The 14,902-nt window shown below is 43.1% G+C and overlaps 1 protein-coding gene across 1 annotated transcript in view; it reads right to left on the bottom strand.

Moving 5' to 3' along the window:
• ankzf1 (ankyrin repeat and zinc finger peptidyl tRNA hydrolase 1) overlaps window positions 1-12,205 on the bottom strand; it is a 21,550-nt gene extending 9,345 nt beyond the window's left edge. Inside the window, exons 1-7 of the mRNA XM_076264098.1 lie at window positions 12,136-12,205; window positions 11,084-11,253; window positions 10,454-10,629; window positions 6,604-6,706; window positions 5,476-5,687; window positions 3,968-4,083; window positions 2,048-2,201 (exon numbers count right to left, since the gene is read on the bottom strand). Coding sequence (XP_076120213.1) covers window positions 2,048-2,201; window positions 3,968-4,083; window positions 5,476-5,687; window positions 6,604-6,706; window positions 10,454-10,629; window positions 11,084-11,219 — 897 coding nt within the window. The 5' untranslated portion in view covers window positions 11,220-11,253; window positions 12,136-12,205. The remainder of the gene's footprint in view (window positions 1-2,047; window positions 2,202-3,967; window positions 4,084-5,475; window positions 5,688-6,603; window positions 6,707-10,453; window positions 10,630-11,083; window positions 11,254-12,135) is intronic.
• Window positions 12,206-14,902: the final 2,697 nt, after the last annotated feature.

Here is a 14,902-nt window from a genome sequence, read left to right as displayed (position 1 = left end):
ATATGTTTGTTCTGACTGAAAATGACACTGCCACATGCCAAAAAAAAGACAATGTGGTAGAAACATGGAATTAAAAAAATAATCGTTTATCTTTTTTTAACATTTTTATGAAAAATGGCATGTCCAAAATTATTCATACCCTTTTTAAATAATCAATGGAAACGTCTTTATTTACCATCAAAGCTCTGAAAATGGTTCTTATAGTACCTACCAAGCCTCTCCATGTATCCACAATGATTTTAGACTCAATCTGGGTTTTGAGGCAGGAACGATTATTTGCCATCACTTTGGACTTGTGCTAACTTTTTTGACTGTCTCTTTTGATTGAGGTCTGGACTCTGGCTAGGCCACTCTAAAATGTTGACATGGTTCTCTGTTAACTATTTCTTGCCTTGTTTAACTGTATGTTTTGGATCATTGTATGGTTTAATGGTCCAATGATGGCTATTGGGGCAGGTCTCTTGGCACACTACCTGATCTTTTCCTCCAGAATCTCAGTGTAGCCTCATGCTTTAGTGTTACAGTTTACTTTGAGAAGGTCACCAGGTCCCCCTGGTTGAAAAACATCCCAAAAGAATACTTTTCTAACCCCCACAATTGAAATGGACATGGTGTCATTGGCATTTAATGCTTCTTTTTTTATGCCAATCTCAGGCCATGTCCCTGGGTCAAAAAGAAATCCAGCGAAAGCTAAATTCCTTGTCCAGGTTAAGCTGAGTTGTGCATGTTTGGAGAAGAGTGATCCATGACCAGCATCCAAGATGACCAAGTTATCCATTTTGATATGGAGTCAAAATTTCAACCACCAAAACACCTTCCACAATGTGGAGAATAGCTATAGAAATGTATTAGTTTTGGGTGTTTTTTTAAACAATGGAACCTGGTGAACTTCTCAAAGTAAACGGTAACACTAAAACAAGGGGCTACATTGAGATTTTTGGTGGAAAAGATCAGGCAGTCTGCCGAGAGACCTGCCCCAATGGGCATCATTGGACCACTAAACCACACAATGATCCAAAACATACAGCCAAACAAGGCAAGAAATGGTTAACTGAGAACAATATCAACATTTTAGAGTGGCAGAGCCAGAGTCCAGACCTCAATCCGTCAAAAAAGTGAGCACAAGGCCAAAGTGATGACAAATTCGTCCCTGCAAATTTGTTCCTGACTGAAAACCTGGACTGCTGTTAAAAATGTGTGGTCTAGAATCATTGTGGAGACATGGAGAGGCTTGGTAGATATTATAAGAACCACTTTGAGAGTTGTTAATGCAAATAAAGATGTTTCCATTGATTAATTAAAAAGGGTATGAATAATTTTAGACTTGCCATTTTTCATAAAAATGCTAAAAAATATATAAAAAACAATTATTTTTTTGATTCCATGTTTCTACCACATTATCTTACAACCTTTTGGCATGTGGCGATGTCATTTTCAGTCAGAACAAACATATTGGTCAGTCAAATCAATATTTGCCAGGGGTATGAATCATTTTGTTCTTAAAGGAGCGATTTGTAGGATTGTTACCGAACGTTCTGTAGGCCAAAATCAAAACACTCAACCCGTTCTCAAGACTACCAGACGCGAGCCTCTTCTGGGTTGCCAGATGTAATGAAGACTTTAACGTTAGAGTACCCAGAAGTTCGCATTATGCTGAACGAACCTGCAGCTGCTTTAACGTTTCTTCAACTATGACCCAGCTACACATTACGGAAACAGTGAAAACAAAAAATACCTCTCTAACCAACATATTTAGCTGAAGTTAGCGATGCAGATGAAGTTTGGCCTAGGCATACGCTATTCGAGAATTAATCGTTCAAAACATAAATTTAATTTTTTCATGTGTTTTACAGGGTTTTACGGGTTATAGTAATGTTGTCAAATAAGCCATTACTTCAATTCATCGTGTTTCCTTACTCTCTGACAACATATGGTGATCATTTTTGGAATGGTTACAATTTATTTTCCATTATTTCCTACATAATGGTCCTTTATCTGTACATTTGACCTTGACCTTGATCGGGGGAAAAGCCTCGGAGACTCGTACCTTCACCAGGGCGGCTTCGTTATACCTCCTGAGGGTGGAGCCTGCTGATTTAGGGGCGTGGCTCCGGTTCTGCGAGTCTCGAAGGCCCTGAGCGGTACCGCGTTTGGCTCTGACCGTGTAGCGGTGGAACGTCTTGTGCTGCAGGAGCTCTTTCCTGTAATACAACACAGGCTTAGAACAAGACAACAAGGAGCAACTAAGTACTCGTCTGCAAAATTAACTTGACCTGACCAAGGCTAGATTAGAGTTGTCCCACCTCAAAAGGGTCAAGCAACCACTAAAGGTTGTAGTGACTAAAGGTGTGGTTTCAAAATGATAAATCTTCCTAACCAGTTAAAGCTGCAGTTGGCAAGATTTCTTTGATCATATTTCACTGAAACCGACACTATGTTCCGACAGAACAACATAAATCAGCCGGTTTTAGAAAAAACTTGCACTTCTACCTCCACCTAGAGCCTGTTACTTGTTTTGCAAAAATCCACAGCTGTCCTGGTTCTTCTGGTCCAATCAGAGCAGGGCTGTGTGAGATCTGACTGTCAATCACAATCTGGTCCCCTCAATCTTGCCAACTGCAGCTTTAATGAGAGAAGCTGTTTAGTAGTATAGCAGTCACTCCACAAACACTGCCCCAGAACTGTCCACTCACCCCCGGAACACTGGTCCGGAACTGTCCACTTAACCCCGGAACCAGGGTTTCCGTTGTCCGGTAATTACCGATCATTGGGCGAAAAAAAAATGAAATGTCCGACAAAATTAAATCTCTCCGGTCAAATTGTCCGATTAAAACTGGCTAATAATCCCGTGCCCCTAACGCAATCTGAATCTGAGAATAAGAAATGTATGCCTATATTAAAGCAATATGTCATCTGGCTATGTTTTTAAATGAACAGGCTCTACCGTTTGAAAGTTATTAAACAACACCCATAGCCTATGCTGCATTTCAAATAGGAAAACGTCCATGTTAAACAACGAACAAATGAGTGAGGCGGTTCAAACATGGCCAGGCCCAGGTGGACTAGCCTTTTTTCAGAGGCCAGATGATGATAAATTGGTAACGTCTGAAGCCTCAGATGACCGGTCAACTCCACCACCACCAGATAAAAAGCAGAAGTGTCGGGCGAATCTGTCAGAATCAGTGACTTTGGAAGTGGAGTTGTAGGGGGTGTGGCCGTGCAAGACACTGTCATTCTCCGTGTACACTGGACACGCAACTGTGTTCTGTACCCAAAGCATACATTCGGCCTATGCTTTCTCTGTCTATGATCTGCAGGGTTAGGCCTCCTCTATGAGGAGGTTGCTGGTCCGCGGATAATTTCCGGCACAATTAAACGGTATCATTGAACCACGGACCGAAAGAAAAAGAAACTAAAAATTTCCCAGAATAGGAAACATTTCATAATTTATTGTTATCAAATAAAGAGGCAAAGTCTTAGGGGTTAGTGGTGTGAGAGCTCATTCTTGTGTGTGCACATCTGTGCAAGTTAAACATTGGAACCACTGGAGAGAACAACGAACGAAACGGACTCTTGCTATCCATGAAAACATAAATACTGGCTAGATCTTGGTAGGCATGTTTAAGTTAGGCTAATGAACATGTTGCATTCTATTTAGCCTGATTGTGTCATTCTTTAAGCTACATAGCCTGTCTCCAGTTTGACTAATTAAGAAGCGATAATACCGGCATATCATCAAAATGTCCGGAAAACGAAACCTCTGCCGGTCACTTTGACCGGCACCATTTGTTTCTAGCGGAAACTGCCCGGAACACTGCCCCAGAACTGTCCACTCACCCCCGGAACACTACCCCAGAACTGTCCACTCACCCCCGGAACACTACCCCAGAACTGTCCAGTCACCCCAGAACACTACCCCAAAACTGTCCACTCAACCCGGAACATTGCCCAGGAATTGTTCACTCACCCCCGGAACACTGCCCCGGCAAAGTGTCCTCCTCCAGTCATGAGGATGACCCACACACTCTTACTGCTCAAGGCCAGCAGAGACGTCATTAGATCCACATCCTCACCTTCCACAGTCTGGAGACACACACACACACACACACACACACACACACACACACACACACACACACACACACACACACACACACACACACACACACACACACACACACACACACACACACACACACACACACACACACACACACACACACACACACACACACACACACACACACACACACACACACACACACAAAATAGAGTAGTACGTTGAAAAACAGAAGGGCTGGCGCCATCTTGAGTGAGCTGGGTTTGGTTAAGTTGGTTTAGGTTGGGTTAAGTTGGGTTGTGTTGGGTTGAGTTGGGTTGGGCTGGGTTGAGGTTGGGTGAAGTTGGGTTGAGCTTGTGTTGGGCTGGGTTGAGGTTGTGTTGGGCTGGGTTGAGGTTGTGTTAAATTGGGCTAGTTTGGGTTGGGCTGGGTTGAGGTCGTGTTGGGCTGGGCTGAGGTCGTGTTGGGCTGGGCTGAGGTCGTGTTGGGCTGGGCTGAGGTCGTGTTGGGCTGGGTTGGGCTGGGTTGGGGTTGGGTTAAATTGGGCTGGTTTGTGTTAAGGTTAGCTTAACACAACCTCAAACCAGGTTGTGTTGGGCTGGGTTGAGGTCGTGTTGGGCTGGGTTGAGGTTGTGTTGGGGTTGTTTTGGGCTGGGATGAGGTTGGGTTAAATTGGGCTGGTTTGGGTTAAGTTGGGTTCTTGTGTGTGCACATCTGTGCAAGTTAAACATTGGAACCACTGGAGAGAACAACGAACGAAGCGGACTCTTGCTATCCATGAAAACAGACTCTTGCTATCCATGAATTTAAGCTACATAGCCTGTCTCCAGATTGACTAATTAAGAAGCGATAATACCGGCATATCATCAAAATGTCCGGAAAACGAAACCTCTTGAGGTTGTGTTAGGGCTGTGTTGAGGTTGCATTGGGGTTGTGTTGAGGTTGGGTTAAGTTGGGTTGAGGTTCTGTTGGGCTGGGTTAAGTTGGGTTGAGGTTGTGTTGGGCTGGTTTGAGGTTGTGTTGGGCTGGGTTAAGTTGGGTTGGTTTGGGTTGTGTTGGACTAGGTTGAGGTTGTGTTGGGGTTGTGTTGGGCTGGGTTAAGTTGGGTTGAGGTTGTGTTGGGCTGGGATGAGGCTGGGTTAAGTTGGGTTGAGGTTGTGTTGGGGTTGTGTTGGGCTGGGTTGAGGTTGTGTTGGGCTGGGTTGAGGGTGTGTTGAGGTTGTGTTGGGCTGGGTTGAGGTTGTGTTGGGCTGGGTTGAGGTTGTGTTGGGGTCGTGTTGGGCTGGTTTAAGTTGGGTTGAGGTTGTGTTGGGCTGGGATGAGGCTGGGTTAAGTTGGGTTGAGGTTGTGTTGGGCTTGGTTGAGGTTGGGCTGGGATGACACTGGGTTGACCAATAGCTTGGTGTCTGACGTACCCTCTTGCCCTGTAGAATACAGCGCTGCACACTTAGGAACTGGCCCTGGGCGTTCTGGAACACAACCTTACTGGATGCACGACCCGCGGGTGCCTCCATCTCCACCGGGCTGCACGACCCCGCAGGGGTCACCTTGTCTCCACGGAAACCCTGATCGCTGTCAGAGTCCGAGTCAGAGTCCGAATCTGAGCCAGAGATGCTGGACATGTCACCTAGAGGGAGGAGACCAATTAGGACACGTGATTGGCCAGTGGTTTGATGGTGTAGGTTAAAGGAGAATTCCGGTGTGATATTGACCTAAAGTGTGTTGAAACATGATACCGAGTGTGAACGCATGTCTCATAGCTCATCTCGGCTTGTCCCCTGCACTCAGAAATCTGGCGCTAGTTAGCCGATGCTACCAACAGTTTTTCGATGACATGTACCAATGTAACAATCACTCCAAGTTTAGACGGAAAAAAAAACACAATTTAAAATAAGAAAAAAAAAAAAAAAAAAAAAGTTTACCAATAATTCATGACTCACTGAGAGCCGATAGATGGTAGTGACAGAGCAACATGGATTATTATGGGCAACAATACTGTGTGTGTGTGTGTGTCCGTGTGGGTGTGTGTGTGTGAATGTCTGTGTGTGTGTAAATATGGGTGTGTGTGTGTGTGAATATGTGCGTGTGTGTGCATCTGAATGTGTGTATGTGTGTGTGTGTGTGTGTGTGTGAATACAGTATGTGCGTGTGTGTGCATCTGAATGTGTGTGTGTGTGTGAATATGTGCGTGTGTGTGCATCTGAATGTGTGTATGTGTGTGTGTGTGTGTGTGTGTGTGTGTGAATACAGTATGTGCGTGTGTGTGCATCTGAATGTGTGTGTGTGTGAATGTGTGTGCGCGCGCCTGAATACTGTATGTGTGTGTGTGTGAATACAGTATGTGCGTGTGTGTGCATCTGAATGTGTGTGTGTGTGTGTGTGTGTGAATGTGTGTGCGCACGCGTGAATACTGTATGTGCGCGTGTGTGCATCTGAATGTGGGTGTGTGTGAATGTGTGTGTGTGTGTGTGCGCGCGCGTGTGTGTCGTGCGTGCGTGAATGTGTGTGTGTGGGTGAGATATATATATTTATTTATTTCTCACCTGTCCCCGTTCTTCTCTCAAACTCCTCCGCTGTGACGGGGGGCCTGCCGACCAGCCTCAGCCTCAGGTTGAACCTGTGCCAGTCCAGTTTGTAGTGCTCTGTCTGGACACACAATGCAGAATACAGGTGGGGTCAGCACCGCACTGTGTGTGTGTGTGTGTGTGTGTGTGTGTGTGTGTGTGTGTGTGTGTGCGCGCGCTCATGGCATTTGGAGAGCCATAACTGTGTGTGTGTGAGTGAATGTGCACTCATGGCATTTGGAGACCCATAACCGTGTGTGTGTGTGTGTGTGTGTGTGTGTGTGTGTGTGCGTGTGCGCTCATGGCTTTTGGAGACCCATAACTCACAACTTTAACCTAACGGGGTGCGGTGTGCCCACCAGCGTCAACATGAGTGTGGCGCACACCATTTGATCACTTCGATCCCGCTACTCTCAACAGAATCCCGCACTCCAGCCTCCAACTCCAGCGTCCAACTCCATGTAGATTACGCTTTGTGTCTGGGATTTTTTCGGCGCCGCTCAAGAAAATCCGTGGTGACGAGATTAACCAACTTCTGTGTAGCCTAGTGATTTGGGTTGCCAGCGTGCATTGGCAAACGACATTCCCACTAGGGATGTACTGGCGTTGCCATGCCGGTGCCAACGTGCCCACCCCTTAATGCCCAGGAAGTCGTGGCCTACTGGGGGGCAGCCGTGGGCTACTGGGGGGCAGCTGTGGAGCCGTGGGCTACTGGGGGGCAGATGTGGAGCCGTGGGCTACTAGGGGTCATAAAAAAAATATTTTAATGATATTTGGGTCATTTGCGGGCAGGTCAGTTAAAATTAATTAAACACACATATATATATATATATTAGGACTGTCAATCGATTAAAAAAATGAATCTAATTAATTACATACTCTGTGATTAATTAATCTAAATTAATCGCATATAATTTTTGCTGTGAAAGTATTTTAAATATTTAAATTCAAATGAATCATTGAATAATCAGCATTAGTGACATAAAGTTCAAAAACTCTTTTATTATTATTTTTACTGTTCAAATAATGGCCATAATAATCTATGATATGACCTAATATGCTGAGGAAATAAATTCAAAAGTGCTTCAGGAAGAAGTTTTTTTTCACATACAAGGCATTTCAGGCCACATATATAACCTAGGGGACACAATGAAAATAAATTAACACTCCCCTCAATGTCAACACTTATTTCTTTGCATTGATGTGCGACTATAGAGTTGATGAACTCCGGTGATATGCAAATTCCTTGCTGCAGACATTGCAGAGGACTTTATTTTCAACACTTTATTTTCATCAACACCATCAGGCCGTTTTTTAAAAGTAAATGTTCCAGTCAATGATCCAGGCAGCACGTTCTCTTCTCTCTCCTTCATTTTACAGTCTAAATTTTACTGACTAGAACGGCTCGGGGTCAAAGGTCATACGGAATCGATTAATCTGCACTAATTTTTTTAATCAGTTATTTTTTCTGAAATTAATTAATCGAAATGAATCAGTTATTTTGACAGCCCTAATATATATATATTTAAAAATACTTAAAGTATCACGAGAAGGCTAGCATCAATATTTAACTCATAATTGCTTTTCAAAGATATCATTGGTTGAAGCATACAGTAGACCTACTTCCCACATAGGTGGAGATAGGTGGAGACGGTAGAGATGGAGATGGTAAAGAAGCTGAAGACGAGAGAAGTTAAAATAATAAAGACACCCCTCCAGGAAAAGCGATATATGGGGAATATTTGGAAAGGTTCTTAAAGAAGATGACAGTAGTGCAAGTTATGTTCTATGTACTTCTTGCGAAGCCATTTAAAAGTATGACAGCCACAAAACACGCACGACCAACATACAGTAACTCGTCACAAATGCGGCACTGGAAGACTAGCCCTCCCAGCCAAACCGAGTAAGTGCAATTCCCAGACCTCAAGCAAGCAATAGATAGCTTTATATACTGACCTGGAACAGCTTTTTTAGACTAGGTACAAGACATAATGACAAGTCGCTCAGTAAAATAATGCTGATACTTTGCCACCTGCCCATGTTAAAATGTTAGCCTACAGCCGTGAGCAGGTACACTGACGAGCCAGACCCACATTGCTGCCGCTAGGGTGCATCTAGATTTCTAAGCTAGTGAGCAGGCCATAAATGTTATGGTACACAGGCTACACAGCCATATCTACCGGTATGCATAGGCCATGTAGGTTCGCGCATGCATAAAAGTTACTTTGGTTCGTTGTGTCTGTGACTTTAAACAGTGTATGTGCTTCAGTAAAGCTTTGTGCTTCATTCAGCCAACCAGTTCTTATGCTAACGTTTTGACCAGCAATGGGCAATTCCACGGAAAATGGACTTTTTGTCACATCCATAACGCCAGTGAAATGCCTTGGCATTTGTATGATGTGAACATTAATTTTTTGTGCATTTTTTCTCATTTACATTCTTCAGCCAAAAATAGCAAATGCTTAAATTTCATGTAATCATTCACATCATACCATACCATCCCATTTTATGGGCGTTATGGATGTTACAAAAAATTTAATTTTCCATAGAATTGCCCCAATGTATCTCTCTTGCTGCCTTCACCATTACTGTTTTCGAAAGAAAAATGTATGTCTATGGCCTTGAAATCTTATCTTAGTGTTTAGCTTATCCTTTGCTGGTTGCGTGCGTGCTTGCGCTCATATTCTCATTCTCTCTCCTGCCCAAACATTATGTCCTGCATATGTAGTTCTTCTGCATAATGTTTCGCAAATAAATTAGTTTGTCTTACAGAAATGGCCTACTGTCACACTGCATTGTAGGCTATGACCAAAAGCACACATTTTGTAAATAAGCGGATCGGATCGCAGGTCGGGTATAATTTTGTCCTCATTAATATCGGGTTGATTAAAATATCGGGCGAGCGTGGGCCGCTTGTGACCAAACCCATGCAACACTGCACCCAACCCCTCACTGCTCCCCGAGCACCGCTGTAGTAAGGCAGCTCACTGCTCCGGGTTAGTGTGTGTTCACTAATTCACAGATGGGATAAATGCAGACCAAATTCCTTGTATACCCAACCTGATTTCCGTACATTTACATACTCTACATTTACATACTTTACATCCATCCTCCTCTAGTGTGAAGTACACAACATAAGACACACTGTAGTTGCTTTGTGTGCCCATCCCCTCTCTCGGTCCACCCCAAGACTGAGTGTTACCCGTGTGGGCGGGCAGGGGCGGACTGGCCTTCTGGCATACTGGGCATTTTCCCGGTAGGCCGACGCATAGGATATATAATTTAATTATTTTGGCCAACGATCGGCACAAAGGAAGGACAATCAACGGCCCATTGGTTACATTTCCATATTGACACTGGACTGATCCAATAACAGCTCACTACACTACTAGTACACGTCAGGCCCCAGCCCTGCCATTTTGGCACAGAGCCAGGATTCTGTGAGCGCATCAAAAGTTATTCGAGTTGCCTACACAAAATTGCGGTGGGTGCCGGTAGTGACAATTGTGCAAAAATAACACCAATGTAGCAGCTTCAAAAATACAATATGCAGCAAGTAGGCTAGCACATGTCAGAAACATGATTAAGTTTGTTGAATTCGAATGAGGAGATGTAAGCAAGCATACAGAGGAGAGAGACAGTGAGCAGGTGGTGCCTATAGCCTCAACTAGGCTATGATAAGAACTCAGTGGTGGAACAGGTAGGCTATGTGTGACATGCCATGCTGACGATAATGATTATGATTACTTATTGCGATAATGTAATGACATGGTACTGATAACAGTGCGTGTCTGTGTGCGTGTCTGGGTGCGTGTCTGGGTGCGCGTACCTGCTCCTCCCGGCTGTCGAAGGGCGACTGGCAGGCGGAGCAGAGCATTCTGTCCGACACCTCCGGCAGCGAGCCGTCTCGGGCCTCTCTGACCGCCGTGAGTCCGCTCTGCTCACCCTCAGGACTCGCCTGCCTAACACCGGCGCCATTCACCTCCTCGCAGCCAGGGGGAGACTCTGGGGCACAGGAGAGGAGAAGAAGAGATTGGAGACAAGGTAAAGTAGGTAAAAGACCAAAGGAAACAGACAGAATGTAAGACAAACAACAAGTTAAACAACTGCATAAAAATGCAGTTAACGTATAAAGCCATCATTAAGTCAGGCTAAGACTATGAGAGCAAGAGCTGCAATATGGGTAGTTACCCTAGTAACAGGTTAGTAATGACGAGGATAGACTGAATCTGTACATGCTGACATACTGATCCATATATTGTATGGATGTTTGTTGTTGTGTGATTATAAACTCAGGGCATTTCTATAAAAGAGCTTAAAGCCCCGGAATAAACAATTGTTGATGATCATCATCATTTCCACATTTCCTACATTAACTACAACCAAGTTCAGTAACTGCAGCCCGGACTCCCCGATCCCTCCACCTCGAAGCCCGTACTGATGTGTAGCTCATGTGTACCTCTGCGGCCTGCACTGGTCTCTGTGTGCTGGCCCAGGCCCTGGGCGTGGGGATCAGTGATCTCCCTCAGGCCCCCCATCAGAACCAGGTCCTGGGTGGCATCGAACACAGAGTGCGTCTCTGGAGCCGACATCATTTAGCCTCGTCAACAGGAGAGCAATACCTGAGGGCTAAAGGAAACAGGTGCACACAGCAGGGTTAGTATCCTGTATGGCCCAGGGTTGGTACACACTAGTCTCCTATTCAGGTTTACATACTAGTCTCGTGTCCAAGTTAGTACACTAGTCTCAATACAGGGTTAGTACTCACTAGTCTCCTAAGTTTACATAAGAGTCTCCAGTACAGGTAAACTACACAATCCATTACAATTATGTGGGTTAGTACCTATGGTTAGTACACTAGTCTCTGCTTGAACCACAAAGCTAGACGGTGTTGACAGTGTTCAAAAAGTCTTTAACAAAAAACATATTAACTCCAACTGCAAATTGATATGTTGCACATGTCAAGATATTTTGAGCTACAACAATGCTTAGAAAGGTTTGCTACAGATTGAGAGTTTGAGTGAAGGGTGTGAAGAATAGAATCTCACCACTCAGTACATCGTTCAAAAACAATCATTAGAAAGAGGCGAAACAGAAGACAAAGGCCGTTGTGATCATCATGCAACTTGAATTATGTAAGACTGGACTCTGGAAGGTAACCTGGCCAACTTATCTTTGCCACGTACAAAATAACAGCTAGCTGCTACGTTTGAAAGTTAACGTCAGTTGTACCTAAAGCAAACGTTCTGTTAACTTACTCAATTTGAATAGGTCAACAGCCATAGGCCTACGACAATACAGTGCCTGTATTGGAGATACCTCCAGTCAACTCACATTGACAGCATGGTAGCTCCATGTTCATGCTACATAGTGTTACATGTTATCATCAGCAGTTCTAACAGGAGGTTCTTCCGGGTGTTACATTGCAACGAATGACTTCGAAACAGAGCTAATACAATACACGTCAAGCATTACAGGTCACAATTTCCAACAACTGGGCAGACCACTTACTTGATAGCGGGGTCTGTCAGGTTCAAAATTTCAACTGTGGTCAAGCAAGCTGACGCGCTCTTGTTTTGCGTCCACAGATACTCGTCGCTTTTCGTGACGTAGCGTATTCTTATTTGATCTTGAGCGTGACAGCTGTTTCATTCATTTCTACTTTTAAATAATGGATCATCATAGTAGTACTTTGAATGCAGTTTTAAAAAGTGCTTATCTTTGGCTTATCCATCGTCATAAAAAATATATTGCTGCACTGCTGTTCTGTTAAGGATAAGTGTGACAATGCAGCTGTTTTTGTCAATAACTTATGACAACTTATGAGCACTCAATAAAATTAACCTGTTGAGTGAATTATTTTCCTGGTTCCTAATTCTACGCAAACAATCTATAGTTTCAGTGTTATTTATACAGTCTATGGGGGAAATATCTGAGGGTAATTGTCGCATCATAATACGGAACTCTTGGATTGCAAACATTCTAATCACATATTTGTGATCGTACTCCTAATGGAACAGACAGATAGATTTACGCACGCGAAACCTGTGAATTCGAATTCAAATTCAACCGAACCTTACCGTTGCCCTTATCAACATGTTTTTCCCTGGCTTTTCCCGACATGGAGTGGACCAGAGGAAATGTAACGTAGCCTAAGCGTAAACGTAAGACACACTTTGTCATTTTATTATATGTTGATGTATATTACCATCATCTAACATAGGGTGTGTGTGTATTATAGTCTAGGCCTACTCTTCCATACAGTTCGTGACCTTTAAACGTGTTTTAATTTTAAACAAGCTTTGGTAGCCTAGGCCCAGGGGCGGACTGGCCATCTGGCACAGGCTACCGGGCATTTTCCCAGTGTGACGACGCACCTTTTGGGCCGATAGGATATCTAACTAGACTGCATTTCCGGCGGGAACTGCGAAAGTGTGCTTGCCCTGGTCCGGTCAGCAACGTGAGCATACTATGACAAGCCATTTAAACATTTACCCGCTAGACTGGATATGTATTGCAGATATCTGTAATTCAGTTTTGCCTAGTCAAAACGAACATTTTAGATATCCACAATTAAATTCTTCCTATCCATAATTGTCATTTCAGATATCCACAAAGACATTCTTCCTAAGACAAATGACGCCACATTAGCCATTCATTTCTATGGGGTTTATCATTACGGATATCTATAATTCAGTTGCAGATATCCACTATGTAAATTACGGATTTTGCAATTGAATTGTAGATATCTGTAATTCCAGTTAGAGATATCTACAATTTTATTCTGACTAGTCATAACTCCAGTTGAAGATATCTTTAATTCACCTCAATTAAAGATATCTACATGTTCCTTTTCAGATATCTTGAATTAAGTTTTGACTAGGCGAAATGACATTGTAGATATCTGTAAATGGAATTATGACTAGTTAAAATGACGTTGTAGATATCTCAAACTGGAGTTAGGGATAGTCATAATTTGATTGTAGATATCTATTATCAAGTTATAGATATCTTGAATGAGTTTTGATTAGAGATATCTGAAATTGGAGATATCTATAACTTTCAGACAGAGACATAGACAGAAACGTTTTGCATGAATAGGGTCTTTAATATTGAGAGCTTGTGAAAAGATGTTCACATGTGTAATAAAGTTTTGCAGCTGTGCAAAAGGAGTTCTGCATGTGAAAAGAAATTACGTACCTACGTAATTACGTAGAAATATTTTGTACATGTGTGAAAAAATTATGTACCTGTAGAAATATTACGTACTTGTGTGAAAGAAATGTGTATCTGTAGAAATGTTTTGTACATATGTGGGGGGAAAATGCGGATCTGTAAAAATATTTTGTACACGTGTGGAAAAAATATGTACCTGCACAAATACTTTGTACGTGTGTGAATCTCCTACACGATGCTTTCCTGCGCAACACTGAAAGTACGAGTGTGAAACTGAGATACAATGCTTACGGACTTTTGACCCTAATTTTACTGCCTTTCTGAAGAGCCAATCAACACATTGCTTACTGCCAACCAATCAGCGTTTCCCACCGACCACCTAGATTTTGGTGCTAAACAGATTGGCTTCATATCGAAGAGTAGCCTATACTCAGAGCCCGTCTATAATGTCTTATTAGAAATTCTCTGGTATACTCTTTGATTGGGGTTGCAAAATGATAACTTAATTAAGAGTGACGTGGTAGCTCAATTTATACTGTGATCGCAAAAAGGGTTGAAGCGGAGCCGTAATGTTAACGTTAGCTATCCCATCCGCTTTTTAGACTGTAACGTTATAGGTTAGCTTCTAGCTAGCAGTAATTTTGACGAAATAGTTGAATTATTCATTCCATTTCCGAAAGGGTGATTCAGTGGTGTCATTCATGATTAAAAACAGTAATACTTTACACACATTTATGTGTAAGCTTATCTGCTATTATTATTTGATATGAGAACACGTTTATTTTATCACCCTTTGCAAGCCTATAATAGCCTAGTGGACGGCAAAAAGACGAATCAAATGAATGGGTTGTAATGGAACATCCACAGCTAGGAGATTATAGTGAGTGAGATTATAGTAATGCCCTTCCAGGACTGTTGGTTTATTGTTTGGAATACAACATCCCATTTTCTTTCATAGTTTTGTTTTCTTTGTGTTTGGGGAGTATTTTAACCACACGGTTATCTCGTCAGTTTATGAAGCACAGCAGCGGTTGCTATAGCAACCATAGACTGAACAGGACGGTAGACTACCAAGCAAGCAAGCGCTTAGGCAAAGTCTATG

The sequence above is a fragment of the Alosa pseudoharengus genome, unplaced genomic scaffold (genome assembly GCF_046254945.1).
Source record: "Alosa pseudoharengus isolate Yale_2024_CS ecotype anadromous, Long Island Sound unplaced genomic scaffold, YU_APseudo_1.1 YU_APseudo_1.1_scf_3, whole genome shotgun sequence".
Taxonomy (NCBI): domain Eukaryota; kingdom Metazoa; phylum Chordata; class Actinopteri; order Clupeiformes; family Clupeidae; genus Alosa; species Alosa pseudoharengus.
The sequence above is the reverse complement of the archived record's forward strand: the minus strand, read 5'-3'. Positions and strand labels throughout refer to the sequence as shown.